At 43.4% G+C, this 19,564-nt stretch overlaps 1 protein-coding gene across 6 annotated transcripts in view; it reads right to left on the bottom strand.

Annotated features, from left to right (window-relative positions):
* The window catches only part of LOC144125158 (P2R1A-PPP2R2A-interacting phosphatase regulator 1), a 35,869-nt gene that overhangs the window by 9,560 nt on the left and 6,745 nt on the right, over positions 1 to 19,564 (bottom strand). For 3 of the 6 annotated variants that reach the window (XM_077658286.1, XM_077658285.1, XM_077658287.1), the window contains exons 6-10: positions 18,680 to 18,796; positions 18,317 to 18,408; positions 15,805 to 15,860; positions 5,631 to 5,736; positions 2,474 to 2,813 (exon numbers count right to left, since the gene is read on the bottom strand). In XM_077658286.1, coding sequence (XP_077514412.1) covers positions 2,609 to 2,813; positions 5,631 to 5,736; positions 15,805 to 15,860; positions 18,317 to 18,408; positions 18,680 to 18,796 — 576 coding nt within the window. In that variant the 3' untranslated portion in view covers positions 2,474 to 2,608. Of the gene's footprint in view, positions 1 to 1,076; positions 2,814 to 5,630; positions 5,737 to 15,804; positions 15,861 to 18,316; positions 18,409 to 18,679; positions 18,797 to 19,564 lie in introns of those variants that run through there. The other 3 variants (XR_013313341.1, XR_013313342.1, XR_013313343.1) reach the window with 2 other exon arrangements.

Here is a 19,564-nt window from a genome sequence, read left to right as displayed (position 1 = left end):
ACACTCGTCCGTTCAAAAATTGAATACGCTGCTCCAGTGTGGGACCCATACACTAACTCTCTCATTGGGCTGCTTGAATCCATCCAAAATCGCTCTGCAAGCTTCATAATGTCAAATTACTCCCGCCATGAAAGTGTTTCAGAAATGAAAAGAACGCTTAATCTTCCGGATCTTGCCATACGGCGCCACATTTCGCGCCTCTGCACATTTCATAAAATATATTACGGCAACGAAACCTTAAAGCAGTCCTTGTTTAATCCTCCGGTGCACATATCGTCCCGCAGAGATCATCAACTAAAGGTGCACATTCCACAGTGCAGGACTGTCCAATATCTAAATTCCTTCGTCCCCAGAACAGCCTCGGACTGGAATCACCTGCCCTCCACCGCCGTCGTCATCAATGATTCTCAGAAATTCGAGGATACTGTTAATGCTTATGAATTGTAAACTGTTTATTTGTTTGTTTCTTTGTATTTATTTTTTTTTTCTTGCCTACTCCTCTCTGTAACGCCTGACCGGCCTTGAGAGTAATAAAATGAAATGAAATTCTTTTGGCCCTTTCTAGCTTATGAAAGCTTCATTGTCATTGAACGTAAGCTCTCAGTCATCATAAAGCGGCAATCTATCAATATCTGCGAACTTCGTCTTGACCTTGGTGTCCACTCAAACAGGTTAGGACACAGCAGCTTTGCGCCATGCCATGATAAATGAAGATGGCAAAGTAACCGAGTAGGGCGCAGGCCAGAATAAGAATTTACCCCTCACGTAGTTTTGCATTTGCTTGTTGAACACTCCATGCCACCTGGCAACAATTATTCCTGCAAAGTGTGCTAAGCCCAGCAAGGACATGTCGACTTCACAGCACGAAACATTAATGGTCACCAAATTGCCTAAACAAGAATTCTATCAATCAAGGATAGCAGTATGCAAAATGTAGCTCAGCAAACTTGCTGAATCACGACAGGCATCAATACACATGGTTGCAACTGCACTTCGTCCTAATGAAGTAGTGGCAGACATGTCACTATCTAAGCACTGACCATAAGAAACACAGGGTGACATCAGTCATCACTCACCATATAATCTACGGTTGCTTGGTAAGCACTTGCAGCCCCACATCACCACCATTAACAAGCTAGCAGAGAGAGAGAGTAAGAGGGTGAAGACAGCGGGCTTTCCAATGCACCATTTAGCACTCCTTCAGGTTATGGCCAAGCCTGGGGAAGCTTGTGTTCCAAACTATCCCTAGTGACTCTGATGTGAGCATTTTGCGCGCGAAAGAAGTGTTGCAGAATGCCGAGATGACCTTAGGTTAGGGAGGGCTTTGATACAAGAGTGCCCTTCCCAACTCGGCATACTGTCTGCTGTCATTTGTGTTTTTAACCCCTCCTTTGTTCTGCAGCACCCTTGATGCCGTGCCCCACCTGGCAGCAGAAGCCCACCTATCTTTCTCCCTTTTGTATGCTCCCTCTGATCAATATCGTGACCACGCACCGAGCTCACTGCTGTCCAGGACTGTAGCTGAATATTGGAGGAGGAGAGAGACTTTAATGAAACAGGAGAGGTCTGGCTGAATATGGGATCTACACAGAAAGCCCTTCAGCGCAACGCAATCAGGGAAGAGAGAGTACATCGCAAGGACTCTGGCATCTCTTCTTCATCCAGTCAGTGTGTTGAACAACAGCAGTCCTCACACAAATCATGCAGCATACCAATCAGCAATTCTAACCTTTTCTATCTGAATGTTTCTCTATTGGCCCATTTTTTCGGAGGCGTGAAATGTGTAAGGTGAAAGCAGTGGTGGGCGCTGCATCGAGCTTACTTGTTTCCTTTTTGTAGCGACAGCTACATTACAGTAGCATTTCGAGCCTTCAGCGTGGCGGTGCGCAACCCTGTGGCGGCGCACCACCCTGTGGAGACGGGCCACCCTGTGGAAACGTGCCACCCTGTGGAGACGCGCAACCCTGTGGAGACGCTGCCACCCTCTGGCTGCGCTGCCACGCTGTCACGTGGTTGGCCACGCGGTGCGGAGCAGCTGCCGGCGGCATGGCGCCGTGGCTGCTCACGTGGTTGCTCACGTGATCAAGTTCCACACGGCCAGCTGTAGCTATCACGTCACTCCTGGCTAAACCACCGCCAATTTTTTTTCTCCAACAATCAAACAAAGGCACCGGACAGTGTTCTGTGTAAGTTTCTTTTACAGATTGCTCCTAGCCGCTGACCTTGGTTAATCTTAACTTTCTATAGTGGGTGCGGTGTTTGAGGTAAGAAGCTGCACTTGTATTGAAATCAGTCTCAATCTGTGACATGCTGGTCATGATGCAGCTTCAGAGCAAGTCCCCATTGTGTAGCCATAACGTAAAACTGAAGACTTCGGTGAGAAACAATAAAAAAAGCACTTGCTCTGCTTAGGAGAGCACATTGATGGCCATAGTCTGAAAGTGCCTAGGCAGAGGTGTACATATGAGGTATCTTGAGGGAAAGAGGTAATCTAGAAGGGAGCGCAACAAATGGGAAAAAAAGTCGGAAAGGCCAATAAGGTGGAAAGGGAAAACAAGAATAACGGGAGATGGAGGGGGAGGTAGAGTAACAGGAGGAAATAATTGGGTTAGGAGTCTTCCATGTTGCAAGGGCTGTCGATGGAGACAACAGGTGCGAGGGGCGAACGGACGCCGGAGGAAGACGACGGGTGGTGGTGGTGGAAGACAGAAGGGCATCCGGGAGAGCCGCTGCTGCTTGACAGGGAGTCACCCATGTCCTGCGGCACTGTCTGTTCTGGGCTGCTCATCGCCTCTAGGCTGCTCTGCGAGAGGCTGGAAGAGAAAATCCAGAAAGGTGTACCTCTCACATTCAGAGGGAGAGAATTTGAAAAATGAGGGGGACCCTTTATGGGGATATAAAAAGAAACAAGACCAATAGGTGTCAACAACAAGAAAAGCAAAAGCAAAATAAAATGCTAGCAATGTGTCCCGAGATTCCCGGAATACCACTAACCCATTCTTACGTTCCCATTTTAGAAGCAAAACGAAATATAAAGCAAGAACCTTGTTTGCATAGGTGTGTAAGTAATAGTACTCCTGTCAGACGAGCAAATTTAGCGACACTTTCAGAGAGTACACTTAACCTTGCACGCTGCAATGGTGCACGCTGCTACACAATGAAATAAAGTGTCATTATGAAGTGATGGTGGTGACAAGGGTTTTTCAAGTAAGGCCGAGAAAATATTAGCCTTCGTGCTTAAACGCTTTATTATACAGTTTTATGTGATTTTAAACTACGCAACCTGCCCATCAACATGTTTCTGAGCAGCTTAGGGAACGAAAATGGGAAACTATGATAACATTTATATGTATTCGAGCAAAGCGTCATTCTCAAGAAAGGGAGCTGCAGTTAGCCACCGACGAGCAAGCGAGCTCAATGAGGGACCTCGAGCAATAACTGGAGACGAATGCCTCCTGCTCGCCGCTGTCACCGCTGGCAGTTCATCCATGACACAGACAGAGCGGAAGGGTCGCGAAAGAATTTAAAGGTGCTTTGAAGATGCAGTGCCCAGACACACTGCCTAAAAGTGTCACATACTGCCTGGATTGAACGGACACACTGTTGAAACTACTACTACTACTACAATGCAACTACTGTTGCTATACCATTGCCTCGACAAACATTGTGGGCGATAACAAGATTATTTATTGTAGTTTTTGCACTATATATATACACACACACACATATATATATATATATATATATATATATATATATATATATATATATATATATATATATATATATATATATATATATATATATATATATATATATATATATATATATATATATATCACGGCTGGCGTAAAATAAGTTTAGATGCGACAAAGGGGTAAAAAAATGACTTCATTTTATAGAAAGCTACTCTTTCCACTTACATTTTGTTCTATTTTTAATGCTGCTACTGAGGCTACACACTTTGTCTGCCAGGAAAGTGTAGTGTGTTCGCTAAACTCACTTCACGCCGAGTGCGTTCTAAAGCGAAAGTCACTAAAGTTTATCAGGTGGCACGGCATGAATGACACTAAAACGCGAGTGTCACTCGCTGACAATGACACTAAATTTGCCCGTGTGACAAAGGTATAACATAAAGCTACCACTATAACTATACATGAGAGCAACAAAAATAGCCATGATAAAGCAGTGAAACATGATAAGCCCATGTTTAAAAAAGGACACTGTTCCACAGATATTGCTACAATTATCCTGCCCAGACCAATACAACAGTGAAGAAGTCAACCTGCCGTGTCAACACCTCTTTTCACCTTTCTTAAGAGTGCACGTTGTTGGGCGAGTCGGTTGTACATACTTAAGCAAGGGAAATGAGCCCCCTCAAAAAAAAAAAACAAAAAAAAAACATGGTTCTCTTATCATCTGTGTTTTTCACATTGTATGCCAAAAAGATAAAACTGATAACCACAGTCGTATTTTCACTTTCACTGCCACAACAATCAACACATATTGAGTGCTACATCGCTCAGAGAAAATCAATGAAAAATTATTACATCTAAACCGCTTACTGTTTCACGCTTTAATTTCGCACAGAGCAGGCAATTAGCGGCAATTTGTTTTGTACACCATTTGGATCAAGTACTTGCCTTAATCTGGGAGAAATTATCGAAAGTCCGCGTCGTATGCAGCAATGCCGGACAAAAATAAATGGTTTCACAACAGCTGTACTGCAGCGCTATCTCTCGCCCCGAAAAGTTGAGGAGGGCTCTTCGTTTCGCATCTCACCTTCGTCTGCTTTTGTCATTCTTCCGCCGACAAGAGCTGGCGCTGCTAGTACAGCTTTTGCGAAACCAACTTTTTTGGTACGGCATCGTCACATACGATGCAGACTTTCATTTAAATCTAACAGATTCAGACAAGTACCCGGCCCAAACGTAGTATGAAACAAATTACTGCTAAATGCCACCTCTGCGTGAAATTCGAGTGCAGACAAGTGAGCGATCTATCTAGCTGGGTTAATTTTTCTTAAATTTTCTTGAAGTAGCACAACAAACAGAGTTTCATCTTCACCCTTTGCATTAAATGAGCAATTTTTTAAATTTTCGTTTTCAAGATTGCTCCTCATAATTATGAACCAACAGGTTGCAGAAATCAATCTTCGATCAGTCTAGGGGGCAAAAATCAGATGCAGCGCTGAAGACTTCTGGAGTTAGAGAAATGTCGTGTCTTGCCTTCACAATCCTGCCGTGTGTCGTGATGTAAGGAACCCAACTGTCACCCATTCCAGTCTGGACTGAGGATGAAGAACACCTGCGCCAAGCTGCTGCTAACCGCGTGCATGCAGTGCTCAAGGCTTTCAACAGAAGTCTCTGGCGCTACTCTCAACTTCGACCCCCAGGACGAGCCGTGCCGCCATGGTGATTCAAATGTTTTTGCTCTGTGGGGTAGACGACTTCCAGATTTCTGCAACTTGCCTACGCTTGGCAAACGGAATGGCCAACACCTGTGCCAACTTGAATTTGTCAGTTTCCCGAGTGCCTATTTAAAACCTCTTGTGCAAACAATCGCAGTTCAGCAGCTTTCAGCACTAGTCCAAGTGATAATGCACAACCAAAACAATGATCCTCCCTCACCTGTGGTGCAGCATGTGCGACACTGCCATGTCTTGCGGCACAACTGATAGGTTGAGCCGCTTCGAAGGCATGGGCAACGAGTCTCCCTGGTCCATGTCCATGTCAACTGCACCAAGCACAGTTGGTTACAATTAGAATAAAATAGAAAAAGATACATGACTTTATAGCTACAGATACATTGCAAAAGACACGAATGCTGCCAGCATGTACTCGTGAGTATCCAGCATGTACTCATAAATAATGCGCAGTCTTTGGGCATCTGGCACTACGGCACTTAGGGTACTACAACATGAGCACAACAGGTGGAAATTCAATGAGAGAGCTGGGTAATTTGCACTTGTCAAAAGATCTAGTTTATAAAAAGGAATGTTCAAACTTTTGCAATTGGTGACCATTCAAAACCATGCAGGCTCACAATAACAACAGTAAACAGCAAAAAAAAAAAACACCGAAAATGATCAATTCCACAACAATTTTGCCACAGCTGGATGAACCGCATTCAATGCAACATCACAATGGCCCATTCACAGGGCTGGCAATCATGTCAGTACCTCTAGGCCGACAGGGCACTACCACCACTGCACTGGCGTCTGACAGCTCTTGTGCAGTCTGTCACCTGAGCCTCAGTCACATCAGCCGACACAATGTCATTTTATTTCATAGAGTTCTGTGCAGAGTAAAAGTGACGCTGTATATATTTTTCTCAGCAGCACAGCCTTTGAAATTAAATTAATCCAATCAGGTGCTACGCACAAAAATGTGTATGTCACAAGCGCTTGGCTTTTTTTGAGTACATTCTAAAATGAGCATTGGTCTCTTTGTTTCGAACAACTTTAACACTTTCCTTATCACAACTGAGGTGATTTTTTTATTAGCTGCCAAATTAAATAATTAATATTTGTCAAAACAATGACCCTGACAGTGTCCTTCAACATAGGTACTATTTGTTCAGGCAGATCTTGTCACCCATAATGAAATCATTTCATTCAGAGTTTCTAGTGTCGTATGTACTACAGATGAAGTTAGATTATACAGGCAACAAAGAAAAATGAAAATACCCAATTCTTCAAGCACTTATCCAAGAAATCCCAGTGTTTTGATATCACATATTCCAATCGGTGTAAATGCTTTGTGCAATTTTTCTAGATGCTTCTAAAGAAACTGCTGGGATTTTGCATTGCAAACCTAACCAGCTTCCTTGAGGCCTGCATTTAGACTGTTTAGACAGAAAAAGTTTTTTCGAAGAGAAATGGCAATTAAGCGGCACCTGAAAGGGCTAAAGTATGTCTTAGGCTACTGCTGATGCTAAGAAGAATATATACACAATAACCGAGCATGAGGCTTCGAAGCCTCATGCTTTCTTAGAAGAAAGCTTAAGAGCTTCATACTGAGACTAAGGGAGAGCTTTAAAGTGGGCAGGCTGGCAATGTCCATGTGCAACGCATCACGTTTACACAGAGACCAGACTAGCCATTGGGCATTTAGAAATTTGGGCATTTCGTCTCTCTTCTTTTTTCCTCACACTGCTTTGTAATACGCAAAGCTTACAAAGAAGCTTAATGATCAGTTCCAGTGAATGGAAAATCCCCCCAAATACAAACCACCACCTGAAGTCACATCATTTAGTTATTAAAGTCAAGTCACTGCAGGTTTACTAAAAGGATGTAACACAGCTGGTGCTTTTAATGGACAGTTCGTTCTGTAAGTGTAGCATTTGCTAGACAAAAGGAATGCAGGCAGGTGACAAGGACAGCGTGTATAACATAACAACTCAATTTCTTTGTACAGTATCCCATATTAACGTATATGGTTTCTGGTCTTCTTCCAGCTATGGATGCTATGCTCAAGTACTACACTCATGTTCACTGTGATTTGAAACACGTGAGCACTGCACAGAACGCTCCCTAGGGCAACCTTGTGTTGCATGCATACGACAGATCTGAGACAATGTGTGCCTTATGTCTTAATTGGACATAAGTCCCTGTTATATGTCCTAAGGCTCTGTGTGACATGTGTACTAGCTCACGTGTGCATGAACACGTGCATTATACTTTGGATACCACATGTGGTATCCACTGTTATATTGCTGGAAAAATCATTTATAAATATCAGGGAAAGAAAGAGGGCCTAAAAGCCAACCACTTTGAAGCACCTAAGACCTCTCTCTCTCACACACACACTCTCTCTGTTAACTAGTACCATCATAAAGTAAGCACTGCATTCTTCCCACAAGATGCTCAGTAATCCAAGCTAGGATTGTAATAGGAATGGTTAAAAGTATGTTTCTGCAATAACAGATTGTAAGCGACTAAACCCAAAAGGTTTCCAAAAATCTAGAAAAGCAATTATCTGGCTAACAGAGTTTAAGGAAACAGAAATGTCATGAGTGAATTTTTTGTGGGCTATGTTTCACATAAGAAACCTTACCTAAACCAATGCTGCGTCGAACAGAAAAAATTGTTGCTTTGTGGATGACTAATTAACTGAGTATAAAATAAAATGCTTCAGTGCCTTGTAAGGCACACTCGTCAGAGGGTATGTGCCTATGGTTGCACATTTCAGTTTAATTACCACTCTTGCAAATGGGAACGACACTGGCACTTTTCCAGCCAAGAGATAATGCATAACTTTCAAATGATTTCTTAAATAATGCCACTAAACAGCAGGTAACTGAAAGAGCACCATTTTTTAAAATATAATTGAAGATATCAGGCACTGGAGCAGGTTTAACAAATTTCTTGAGACAACAGCGTGATCCCCCATTCAAAGATCTCTATGTCATTCATTTTAGTCTCCTTAAAAAGGGAAGCTGGCCTTAGAAAAAAATTTTTTGTTAAAACAGTCACGATAACGAAATCTTCAAGAGAGATGTATTTTTGCGTGCTGATTCCAAATATGTAATTTAATTGTATGCAAAACAAGTCCTTGTACACTTGTAGGGTATATTATGTAACTTTTTGCCGAGAGGTTTCAATAAATTTTGCTGCAGGACCCTTGCTAGAACACACGCCAATGGCTGGCCTTGACATCAAGCTATGCAATAAGCTCAAAATTATTATCCTGCCTATCATAGAAGTTGAGTTATGGGGTTTTGAATTTGCCACTTCACAAACGGGATGATTCATGGATGATTTCAAAATCCTATAACTCATCTTCTATAAAAGGCAGGATGATAATTTTACCCTTATTGCATAGCTTGATGTCAAGAGAAACCAATGGCATGCAATTTAACAAGTTCTCTGTGGGAGAATTTTTTTCAAACTCTCGGAAAAAGTACATAACATAATGCCTAAGTGCATAAGGACTTGTTGTACAGAAAATTAAATTACATATTTGGAATCAGCATGCAAAAATACATGTTCTGTGAAGATTTCATAACTCTTCCTCCTTATAATGAAAATTTATTTCTACTGAAAAAATTTCAAAAATGCCGATTTTAAATAAATTAAATATCGAAACAGTTCGCTTTGCTCCTTGAATCCTTGTCAAAATCAAAGCCATTTAGTGTATCAGGTACAGTGGCACCAGTGTTTTACTTTTAACTTATTTCCAGACTTCCTTTGGGTTTGACTTCAGACTTTGTCCCAGAGTCAAGGCAGGACAGCACGAAGATAATCGGAAAAGAAAAGAGCAAGACGACAAGGCTTTACCTAGAATCTTTTTATATTCAGACGACGGCAAACACACTTAATCGCAACGAAGGCAATCTACCCCCGATATACTCCCGCTGCTTGCGTCATACCATGAAACCTATATAACTTACTTTCACTCCTGTCTTTCTTTCATTGTGAACAAGGCCCCCGTAAGCCGGGGCCGAAACGTCATCTTTTTTAACGATCGGTCAACGCTTGAAGATTTTCCGCCTTGTCCCAGAGTGCTGAGGTATGCTTTTTATCGTGTATTTCTTTGGGTAAGTTCATTTGTTTTTTAAGTTCAGAATACGAAGTAAGTGTGGGCATATCGCCATATCTACGAAATGGGTTTCCTTAGGTTGATCATAGCTTGAAACAGTCTATTCAACCAATGCTTATCATCACTACACTTGGCTGAAATGAGGCGTGACCGGATGAAACTGTGTATTAGTGATAAGATTTCAGCTCTAAACAAGTTACCGAAAGAATCCACATTCAGAGACAGCCTATGCAGTCGAAACTCAGGAAATAAACATATCCACTACCTGTGACAGCAAAACATAACCCCCTTTGCCATAAAAAAAAAAAAAAAAACCTTAGTAGTTGTGCGTGTTGGTACTTCAAAGCATAACGAGATACTTTAGCAAGAACTACATTATGGTTACTTATGCCTGGCACCGTTACGACAAAGACAAATAGTGTTGTCGACACAAGGTTTCTGCCCCCCCTCCCAAAAGTATGCACGCAAGCTGCACTGGCGCTTCGAGCCCCAAGGCACCCTACTGTATGTGCCTACCACACCTCCCTCCAACACGACCAGGAATATCTGGACAACATTTTGCGGTTAACACAGCCACCTCCCTCCCCAACCGCCCCACCCCTCCCTCAGTTAAGCACACAGAGGGTCAGGAAAGGGTACTTTGCTGAGCTATTCGGCACATGCAGAACAGGTGAAGGAACAGCACAACTGAGACTGTCTACTCCCTCTGTCCTGTCCCAGTTGCGCTGTTCCTTCATCTGTTCATCCGGTCAGAGCGTGACAGTGCCGTTCGAACCTTGCCACCAAACCAGCATAACTTTCTGAGTTCTCCATTCCTTCCACGCTGCAGTTTTTTCTGCAGCTAAGTTTTCCTGCAACGAGGCAGGCCAATAAACCTGCATATTTGTTTTCTTCATGACTACTGCACCAACTACACTAGGCTGGGATGATTGCAAAAGACCAAGTCTAGCACATTAGCACTGGCAATTTCGAGTCTGCCAAGGGCTTAAACAAGTTGGAATTATGAGTCAGCATTAATCACTTTACAGAAAGCAATACATAGGAGGAATGCAGTACGAAGTACTGGTTGAAAACAAGGCCATTTTACGCTAGGCATATTAAAATGCCCGGCAAGGATAATATAAGCTGCCTGTAGGGTCGATAATAGGGTGCTTAGTTGACAAAATGGTAGTGCACTCGTGGAACTGAGAGGCATATAAAAAGAACCAATAACTAATGGTGTGCCATCACCAAGCAATGCCCTGCACAGAACAGTTTGACACGAAGTGCTGTCTCCGTTAACAGAGATGCTTTTCAAACCTTCGACAACAAAGATGAACACACCACCACTGTGTACATTGTGATCCTTCTTAAATATGGTATACGATGCAAGAAATAGTCCGCGGTCCCTTATGTTGCTTAGTTAAGTTTTATGGGGGTTTAATGTCCCAAAGCGACTCAGGCTACGAGGGACGCCGTAGTGAAGGGCTCCGGAAATTTCGACCACCTGGGGTTCTTTAAAGGGGCTCTGAAACACCTTCCGAGGAAAGCACATCAACTCGCTTAATCACTGCATTGTGTTGCCATGAAAACCTGAGCCAAATAATACACTTCTACACGCAGCAGATGACCCACAATCACGCGCAAAAGTTGACGAGCCCTTCCAGGAGACTTTTTCATGCTCGCACCCTCCTCTGTCGCTCGCATCTAAGTATACATGTTGAGAGGTGGCTACTGGTTAGATTCTTTCAGACGTCAGGCAGCTACCGAGGCCACAGCCAATTAGCTGCATAGCTCCGGCGGGTCAGGAAGCTATGGCCTTCGGCCCAGGAGGTGGGACCGGCGGAGGAGCGCCGACCTTCCAGTGTGCAAAAAGTGACGAGAGGAGAGGGAAAAGCGCGAACACGCTGAAATTCAAATTCTGACAGCGCATTAGAAAATTTCTTGCTGGACAGTACTCGTGAAGAGGTGTGCTTTAACATCCCAGCCATAGTGCAACTTTATTAGAGCCCCTTTCAGAGTCCCTTTAACATGCACTGACATCACACAGTATATGGATGGGTTTCTAGAGAAAGGCGACTGCCGTGGCCAGGATCAAGCCCGTGTCTGTCCGGCCAGCAGCCAAGCGCCATAACCACTGAGCCACCATGGCGGCTCTCACTTATGATGCTGTTCAGCCATGACTCTGTTCCAATAACCACATGTGCATTCGTCATTTCTAAAAGTGAAAGAAGCTAACCAGCTTTGCTTTTTAGGTTCAGAGTTCATGATTGGTTTGGTTTACTGGGTTTAACGTCCCAAAGCGACTCAGGCTATGAGGGACGCCGTAGTGAAGGGCTCCGGAAATTTCGACCACCTGGAATTCTTTAACGTGCACTGACATCGCACAGTACACGGGCCTCTAGAATTTCGCCTCCATCGGAGTTCGACCGCCGCGGCCGGGATCGAACCCGCGTCTTTAGGGTCAGCAGCCGAGCGCCATAACCACTGAGCCATCACGGCGGCTTCGGATTTCACGAATATGCAAACAAGTTCATTTCTTGGTTTAGCTGCAGGGCTCGGTAATGGCTTTCGGTCTACACAAAAGATAGCATTTGCTTCATTGTTGTATATGGAAGTGATTACCCAGTCTTAGCTTATCAAACCGCAGTTCGAGTTTCCTCTGCACTTCCTAGCAGAATGAATCACCTTTTTTCTTAGCTGACAAACCTTAGTCGAACAGTCCACACTAATCACAGGCTCGGTCTCTTTTAGCTTTGCGGCCCGGGAAAGGACATGGCTTCAAAATCAAGGGTCACGTCTAGTTTGCTGCATAAAACCAAAAACCTAGACTCTGCGCTCTTTCAGGAGCCACAGCACCAATAGAAACATTTACCTTCGAAGAGCAATAAGAGTTAGCATCAGACTCACACTGTACCCATGAATAATTTTCTTTGCCTGAAATGCTGTAAACAGTTTGACTGCTTCTTACAGATCCATTCTTCTAAGTCACCGTCAGATTCCTGCAGTACCATGCACGTGGATGCAAGCTTTTCCGAATTCAGCAAGTTTCCCTATATCAGCCTTTGACGGGAGTACTAATGTCACATTACCTTTGCCAAGTTTAACATTTTCTACAAGTTTTGTTAATTTTTCTTCAGGCCATAATGAAGTCCAGCATCTTGGACTGTTGCTGTCGTATCAAAGATATCGCCATGATAGTATAGAATATTTGCTTTTCCTGCTCGGCACACAGAGACGTATCCTCAAAAGGTTACACTCACATTGTACAGAAGATGTAAAAATGTGCACAGAGACGAGTTGGGATATTGCGCCGACTTCTAAACGGTCTGCTATTAACAGAAAGGGGCAGAAACGTGGAGGCTAACAAAAAGAGTTCAGCTCAAGTTAACAACAATGCAGTGAGCTATGGAAAGAAAAATGATAGGTGTAACGTTAAGAGTCCAAAAGCGGGAAGAGTGGGTGAGGGAAAAAATTCGGGTTAATGACATCCTAGTCGAAATCAAGAGGAAGAAATGGGCCAGGGCAGGGCATGTAATGTGAAGGCAAGATAACTGCTCGTTATTAAGGGTAACAGAGTGGATTCCAAGAGAAGGCATGCGTAGCAGGGGGCGGCAGAAGGTTAGGTGGGCGGATGAGATTAATAAGTTTCCGGTAGGGGTGTGCAAATATTGAAATTTTCAAATATGAATTGAATACGAATATAAAGAAAAAATGGCTTCAAATATCGAATATCTGTTAAGTACAAAAAAAATTCAGAAAATGATAAATGAGCAAAAGTTGTTGCCCTTATTTTTTTCAAGACAGTGTATGGTCTTTGCAACTATAATAAACAAAACCAGACTGCCTCAGTACCGTATAAAAAGCATGATGTGCACAGAAATGTATACTACTTGATTAGACAGCGTAACAGCATCCAAACTGTAATGAGGCCAAGCAAAACAAAATCCATTAAACTGCAAGACTGGGAGCTTAAAATACCATGATGACTCCCCACTCCCTCGAAAAAAAAAAAAAAAAAAAAACTGACGAAAATGCGAAGATGCAGTAAGTAAGGCCTTATGAGGCGGCTACATCGCACTAACACCTGTAAACCCGTGACGAGCCACCCGTTTTGGAGTGCTGGAAGAACAAAAATGCAAGCAAGAGGCCGGGGAACACACATACACTGGCGTCGGAACGGCGAGACGGCTACTAAAAAGGAAAAAGAAACCAGCTGTGATGTGCCAGTCGGCGTCCAAAAGCCATGCGAAGCTGGGATTGGACTACCGGCGAATGTGCGGGCAGACAGTTGCAGTTGCCCGTGGCAGCGGCGAAGCTCAGGAACTGAAACTACGCGGCCAGGCCATTTTTTTAACCTAGCAACAGGGGCCTTCCGATCATTGTCACGCCTGCCGTTACGCCCACTAAAGAGGTGTGTGGGTTACAATGCACCATGCAATAGGTGGGATTTTTACAGGATCGCTTGCCCTATTCTGACAACTTTACGTGCCCCTTTAGGAGGCTCACGCGAAATTCCGCAAATAGGCTTTCCCGCATAGCGGTTTACAAAACGGGATGGCGGTGGTCACGCTCAGAGAGTTATGAAGGCAACAGCACAGGATGCTTTCCTTGGATGTGTGCATTAAATATGTAACGTATTACGGAAGGATAAAAAAAAGTGCGATTTCGCGTTGCGATTGTTCGAAGCAGGCCCTTGGCTATCTTGTTCGCAGCACGTGTGATATGTGGAAAAGGCAACTTGCGGAATTTCGCACAAGGTCATGCCTAGCGGCGTCGGAATGAGACTGGTCCGCGTGATAAACGACGGAGAAGAAAGAGAACAGAACCCCTGTATTGTTTTCCTGGAATTTTTAACTCGATCATTGGCTAATTTTCCCAGATATTGTGGTTTTGCCACGGTCGAATTTATGAAAGTTTGCGCAGTGTACGATCGCTGGCGACTGTTCGGGAATTTTCGAATATTCAGGAATCTCGAATATCAATTCCTCAAATATGAATACGAATCGAATATCAAACATATTCAATTCGTATTCGAATATCAATTCCTCAAATATGAATACGAATCGAATATCAAACATATTCAATTCGTATTCGAAATTTCTAATATTCGCACACCCCTAGTTTCCGGGCATATGATGGGCGCAGCTGGCACAGGACAGGGATAATTGGAGAGACATGGGAGAGGCAATTGCCCTGCAGTGGGTGTAGTCAGGCTGATGATGATGATGATGAAGAGCAACAAACCTAAGGCAGAATATGACGTAAGTGTCTAGAGGCCCCGTTGGCATCAGATCCTAATGTGGATGCAGCAGGTGCTTATGTAGGTCACTGTCACGCCAAAGGATCCAGGGTTGCCAGTCATGAAGCAGTTGCGTGCCGGTAGCACTGAAAGATTGAACGGCAAAGTGCCGCTCCAAAAAGCCATGACAGTAGAGCAGACTTGCTCAATAGAGACGATACCGTTCAGTGGCAGACATGTCGGCACTGCAGCAGTGTCAAAAATCACCATAGTTGCAGCACCTAGAGAAGAATGTGACATAAGTGTCTAGCGGCCATGTCAGCGCCAGATCCTGGAGTGGCTAGCTGCAGCAGCTGCTTATGTCGGTCACTCTTGTGCCTAGGGCTCAAGGGTTGCTAATTGATGAAGTGGTTGAGCACAAGTAGCCTGCAAGGTCCAACGATGAAGCATCACTCCAAAAAACCAGGGCAGCAGGACAGATTTGCTTGACAGAGACGACGCAGTTCAGCCGCAAGCATGCCAACAGTGCGGCACCATCGAAAATTGCTATCATCTGTAACATCTAAGGAAGAATGTGATGTAAGCATCTAATGGCCATGTCAGAAGTAAGATCACCAACAGGTTTTTCTTGCACTAGAAGAAAAAGAATCCAATGTTATCAAGGAACCGACGCCGTACAGCAGAATGCCATGACCGGTAAAACCACTTTGGCCAAGTAAAGTCATGTTCGTGAGCATCTCGAGCCTTTTTGCGTCAGCAATGATTGTTGCGCATCAGAAAAGAAAAGCAAAGCAATGGAATCAACTCGGGTAGTGATGCTGATCTTTACAGCCAGGTTATTGTATGTTAATCAATGCAACATTAAAGCAACAGGATGCTTGGAACACCACTTAGGTCTCATATATCAATATACAAACAGTCTTTTGTAGACTGCTTCAAATGCTGCCCTTTATGTATAACCCAAACAACACTGGAAAGCACTTGACATTCACTGCACAACAAAATACTCGCCACCGCGCTATATGACACGGTAATACTCACATTTTCGCTTTACAGGGAACTGGCTTGGCCTAAGCGTGATGGGGCTTTGACTTCTTCTAGGGCAATAGGGAAGAGAAAGAGGCAGGAAAAGTGTGAGCATTTCAGAGAGGAACCTCAAAGCAAAACAGAACTATCACTCGGAGCAGCAAAAATTGCAAAATGTGAACCAAGTAGCTAGAGTGCTGTCAATGCTCAGAATGGTTTCATTAGCATCTAACCATTAAAGATGCAGCAAAATTTGTCTGCCACTCTTCCAACAACAAACAGCTGAAATGTGAATGTCATTTTAACTTGAGTACTAATTATGGGATCAGTCTGACCACCCTGCACATTGCCATCAGTACTGCACAGCTACCTGGATGATCATTCCTTCCAAGTGAGCCGACTGTTGGCAGAAGTACTCCTCAGTAAAACAGAATCAAATATATGTACAGTCATGGACAAAAGTCTGCGGGATGCGTATTCACGGAAAAAAATTTATAGCGGCGCTGCTAGGCACAGCAGGTGAATGAAATGCATAGAAGAGTGACAAGACATGCGTGCTCCATCTGATAGAATTATACCATCAGATTGGCTAGCGAGTCAACGGACAATTTTTTTTTTTCCATGAATCCACATCCCGCAAAACTTTGTCCATGACTGTACAAGAGGTGCCAGACATAATCAAGTCCATGGCTGTGCCAGCTGGACGTAAAACAGATGAGGTCTGAGCGAGAAGCATGAATGCAGGTTTAAGGACAGGGGAGAAATTGTTTCCTGTTCTCCCAATCCCAAAACACCAGTTCTTTCACTGCAATGATCATTACATTTTTAAAAAGCTACACATGCTGATAGCAATAGAATGCTGAGCGAAAATTAGGAAATATTTTTGTTAAACCCATTAACATGATTTGGTCAAGTCTCACTCGAGCAAGGTTTTAGCATCGCTTAATGCACTGCAAGCAGCACAAGATTCATATTGAAAATGTCAAGGAAGTACACATTCACAAAAGCACACATTTTGCATTTCAATTCATGCTCCTCTGCACCCGTGTTTAGATCTGGGACACCTGTGACACCTCACTGGTCCACTCTTGGGATTCGTAACGAACATGACCCCCCCCAGTCACCTGCTGCACTCTCATTTCATAAAGGACTACTATACAATGCATGTTTTCTTCTTTCAAATGATGAGTTAAGTCCCGACCTGGCTCCGTGCGACTTTTTTTTTTTTTTCGTCTCCCCAACTGAAGAGAGCGCAGAAAGGAAAGCACTGGGAGACCGTGGAAAACATCCAAAAGCATGTTACAGCGTTCCTGAGAGACATTCCCATCAAGGCAGATATGTTTCTGCAAGTGTATTGAGGCAGGGGGAGAGTATTTTGAAGAAATTTAACGATTTGTACAGGTGCAGTCAATAAATCTATTTTTCCCAGAAAATGCACATTACTTTAGCAATGGACCCTGTAAGGTCTAGTTTGAATAAATAGATACGCATAACAGACTTACACGGTATGACTCTGCACTTTTTGCTCTAACATAGGAAGTCCACATTACTACAAACATCGAATATAACGAACACAATCCGCGTGACCGTCAGATTCATTAGAAGTGGGTTCGACTATATTGTAGTTTTTTTCATGCCTCACATGGCCTGAACGTTAACTACACATCACCGCCATCAATCGGTTGATAAAACCGGAACTGAAACGTCAAGAAGAAATTAAATTATAAATTATTTAGCGATCGCAGGCCAATATCATGGGGTGATCCATGAATATTAATGTCTAAGGCATCATCTGAAATAAGAAAAGGTGAAAGCAATAATTTGGTGTCTATAGTCCTATAAGCTCCCATATTGATCACTGGGCAAGGCTGCCATAAAGCACACCCAATAGCTACTGATACATATGACTTTGAAGATGAAAATGAAAATTCGTTTTTGGGGAAAGGAAATGGCAGAGTATCTGTCTACATATTGGCCCACACCTGAACAGCAGCCAGTAAGGGAAGGGATAAATGAGGGAGTGAAAGAAGAAAAGAAGAAAGAGGTCCTCTGGAATAATTTCGACCACCTGGGGATCTTTAACATGTACTGACATACACATCGTGCACTGACATCGCACAGCACATGGGCGCCTTTGTGTTTCGCCTCCATCGAAACGCGGCCGCCGTGGTCGGGTTCGAACCCGGGAACTCCAGATCAGTAGCTGAGCGCCCTAACCACTGAGCCACCACGGCGGGTCGACTTTGAAGATACAAAACCTTTAAATCTCTATTTGCTGACCTGACTGAAGATTGTAGACAGAAGTTGGTAGCAAACATGAGCTAGCTTTCAGAAAAATAAACAAAAAAATTTACCTAGCTAGAAAAAAAAACTTGAAGAAACAGCTTAACGGAAGCGTTCACATAGCAGGTGCAACTGAAAATGGCCCCGCAAATTTTATCAAGCTTCTTACTCTCAGAACATGAAGAATCTAGCATTCGAGTTTCCCTGCTGACACTATTGTAGCCACTAGTGTAGCGGCACTAACCTTGTGGCAAATGCTTTCCTTGTAGGACTGGGACTTGGACTAGGAGAAAATGCTTGCTTGTTAGATGCACACATCGATGGTGAAAAACATTGCTGAAAAGTGAAAAAAAAATGAGTTATTTTCTTTTTAGCACTGACACTACCACTCATACACTGACAACGCAGACAGTATTATCACACTAAAGTGCAAGGAAGGACAGGATCTCAAGGAAAATAAAAAAAAAGAAACATACTGCCTTCTAAATTTTATATTCCTCTTAAAAAGTCTCTGAACCCAGTACAGCTTTGTCATGAAGAAACCCATTAACCCGCCCCCGACCAAAATAGGAAATGAATGAAGGGGTGAGAAGGAAGGCTTACACACCTTGCCAGCTCGTGTTGGCGAGGGTGAATTGCAGATGCCCGGTGGCGGTGTGAATATGTGCAAGGGGTCGGTGAGTGACCGGGGCCGTTTGCTTGTCTCTCCGAGGCAGCCATCAGCCTGTGCACAGCGTAATTGCTTTTACAGACAGTCCTATGAATTCACCCCTTACAAAAAAGAACTATAAATTCAAAATGGAAAAAAAAGTTTTTTTTCTCGACTTTAATTTAGCCTTCAAGAACTTGAGCTTTTGGCTTCTCAGTTTAAGAGTGATATTAAAAAATAAAAGTTCCTGTCATTCACATTGTATTATGGAAAGAGGACATAAGAAATGACGAATATGAACATTCATGGCAACTGTCGTAAATGTATGCACTTGCTGATGCTTTTGTCAACCACTTTTGTTAGCATCTTGTGGACATAACGTTCCAAGAAGCAGTTCACTGCAGTTATCATGTTTGTCAAAAGGCATAAGCTTCTTGCTTATCACTAATCTGAATACCAATACAATTTGAACAAGTTACTTCGAAAGTAAGCTGAAAAGATTAATGCGATTTTGAGCCCTAAAAAACACCAGACACACAATCCCAAGAAATTTACTGGACGTAGGGTGTCCAGGAACATCCAACAGTCTGAGCGTCGGCAAAATCAGGCAACGGTACTATGTTCCACTTCATTTCTTATGCAGCATGTACATAATCATTGGCTCAACTTTGGCCACTGCAGGATAAAGGCCTGTCTCGTTGACCTACAATTAACCCTGTCCTGCGCCACCTGCGACCACCTCATTCCCTACAAACTTCCTAACCTCGTCCGTCCAACTGACTCTCTCTCACCGCTGCTATGCCTACCTTCCCTTGGAATCAATTGCGTCACCCCAAGGGATCA

The sequence above is a fragment of the Amblyomma americanum genome, chromosome 3 (genome assembly GCF_052857255.1).
Source record: "Amblyomma americanum isolate KBUSLIRL-KWMA chromosome 3, ASM5285725v1, whole genome shotgun sequence".
In the NCBI taxonomy this organism is placed as follows: domain Eukaryota; kingdom Metazoa; phylum Arthropoda; class Arachnida; order Ixodida; family Ixodidae; genus Amblyomma; species Amblyomma americanum.
Note: the sequence above shows the minus strand (reverse complement) of the source record. Positions and strands in the feature narration are given on the sequence as shown.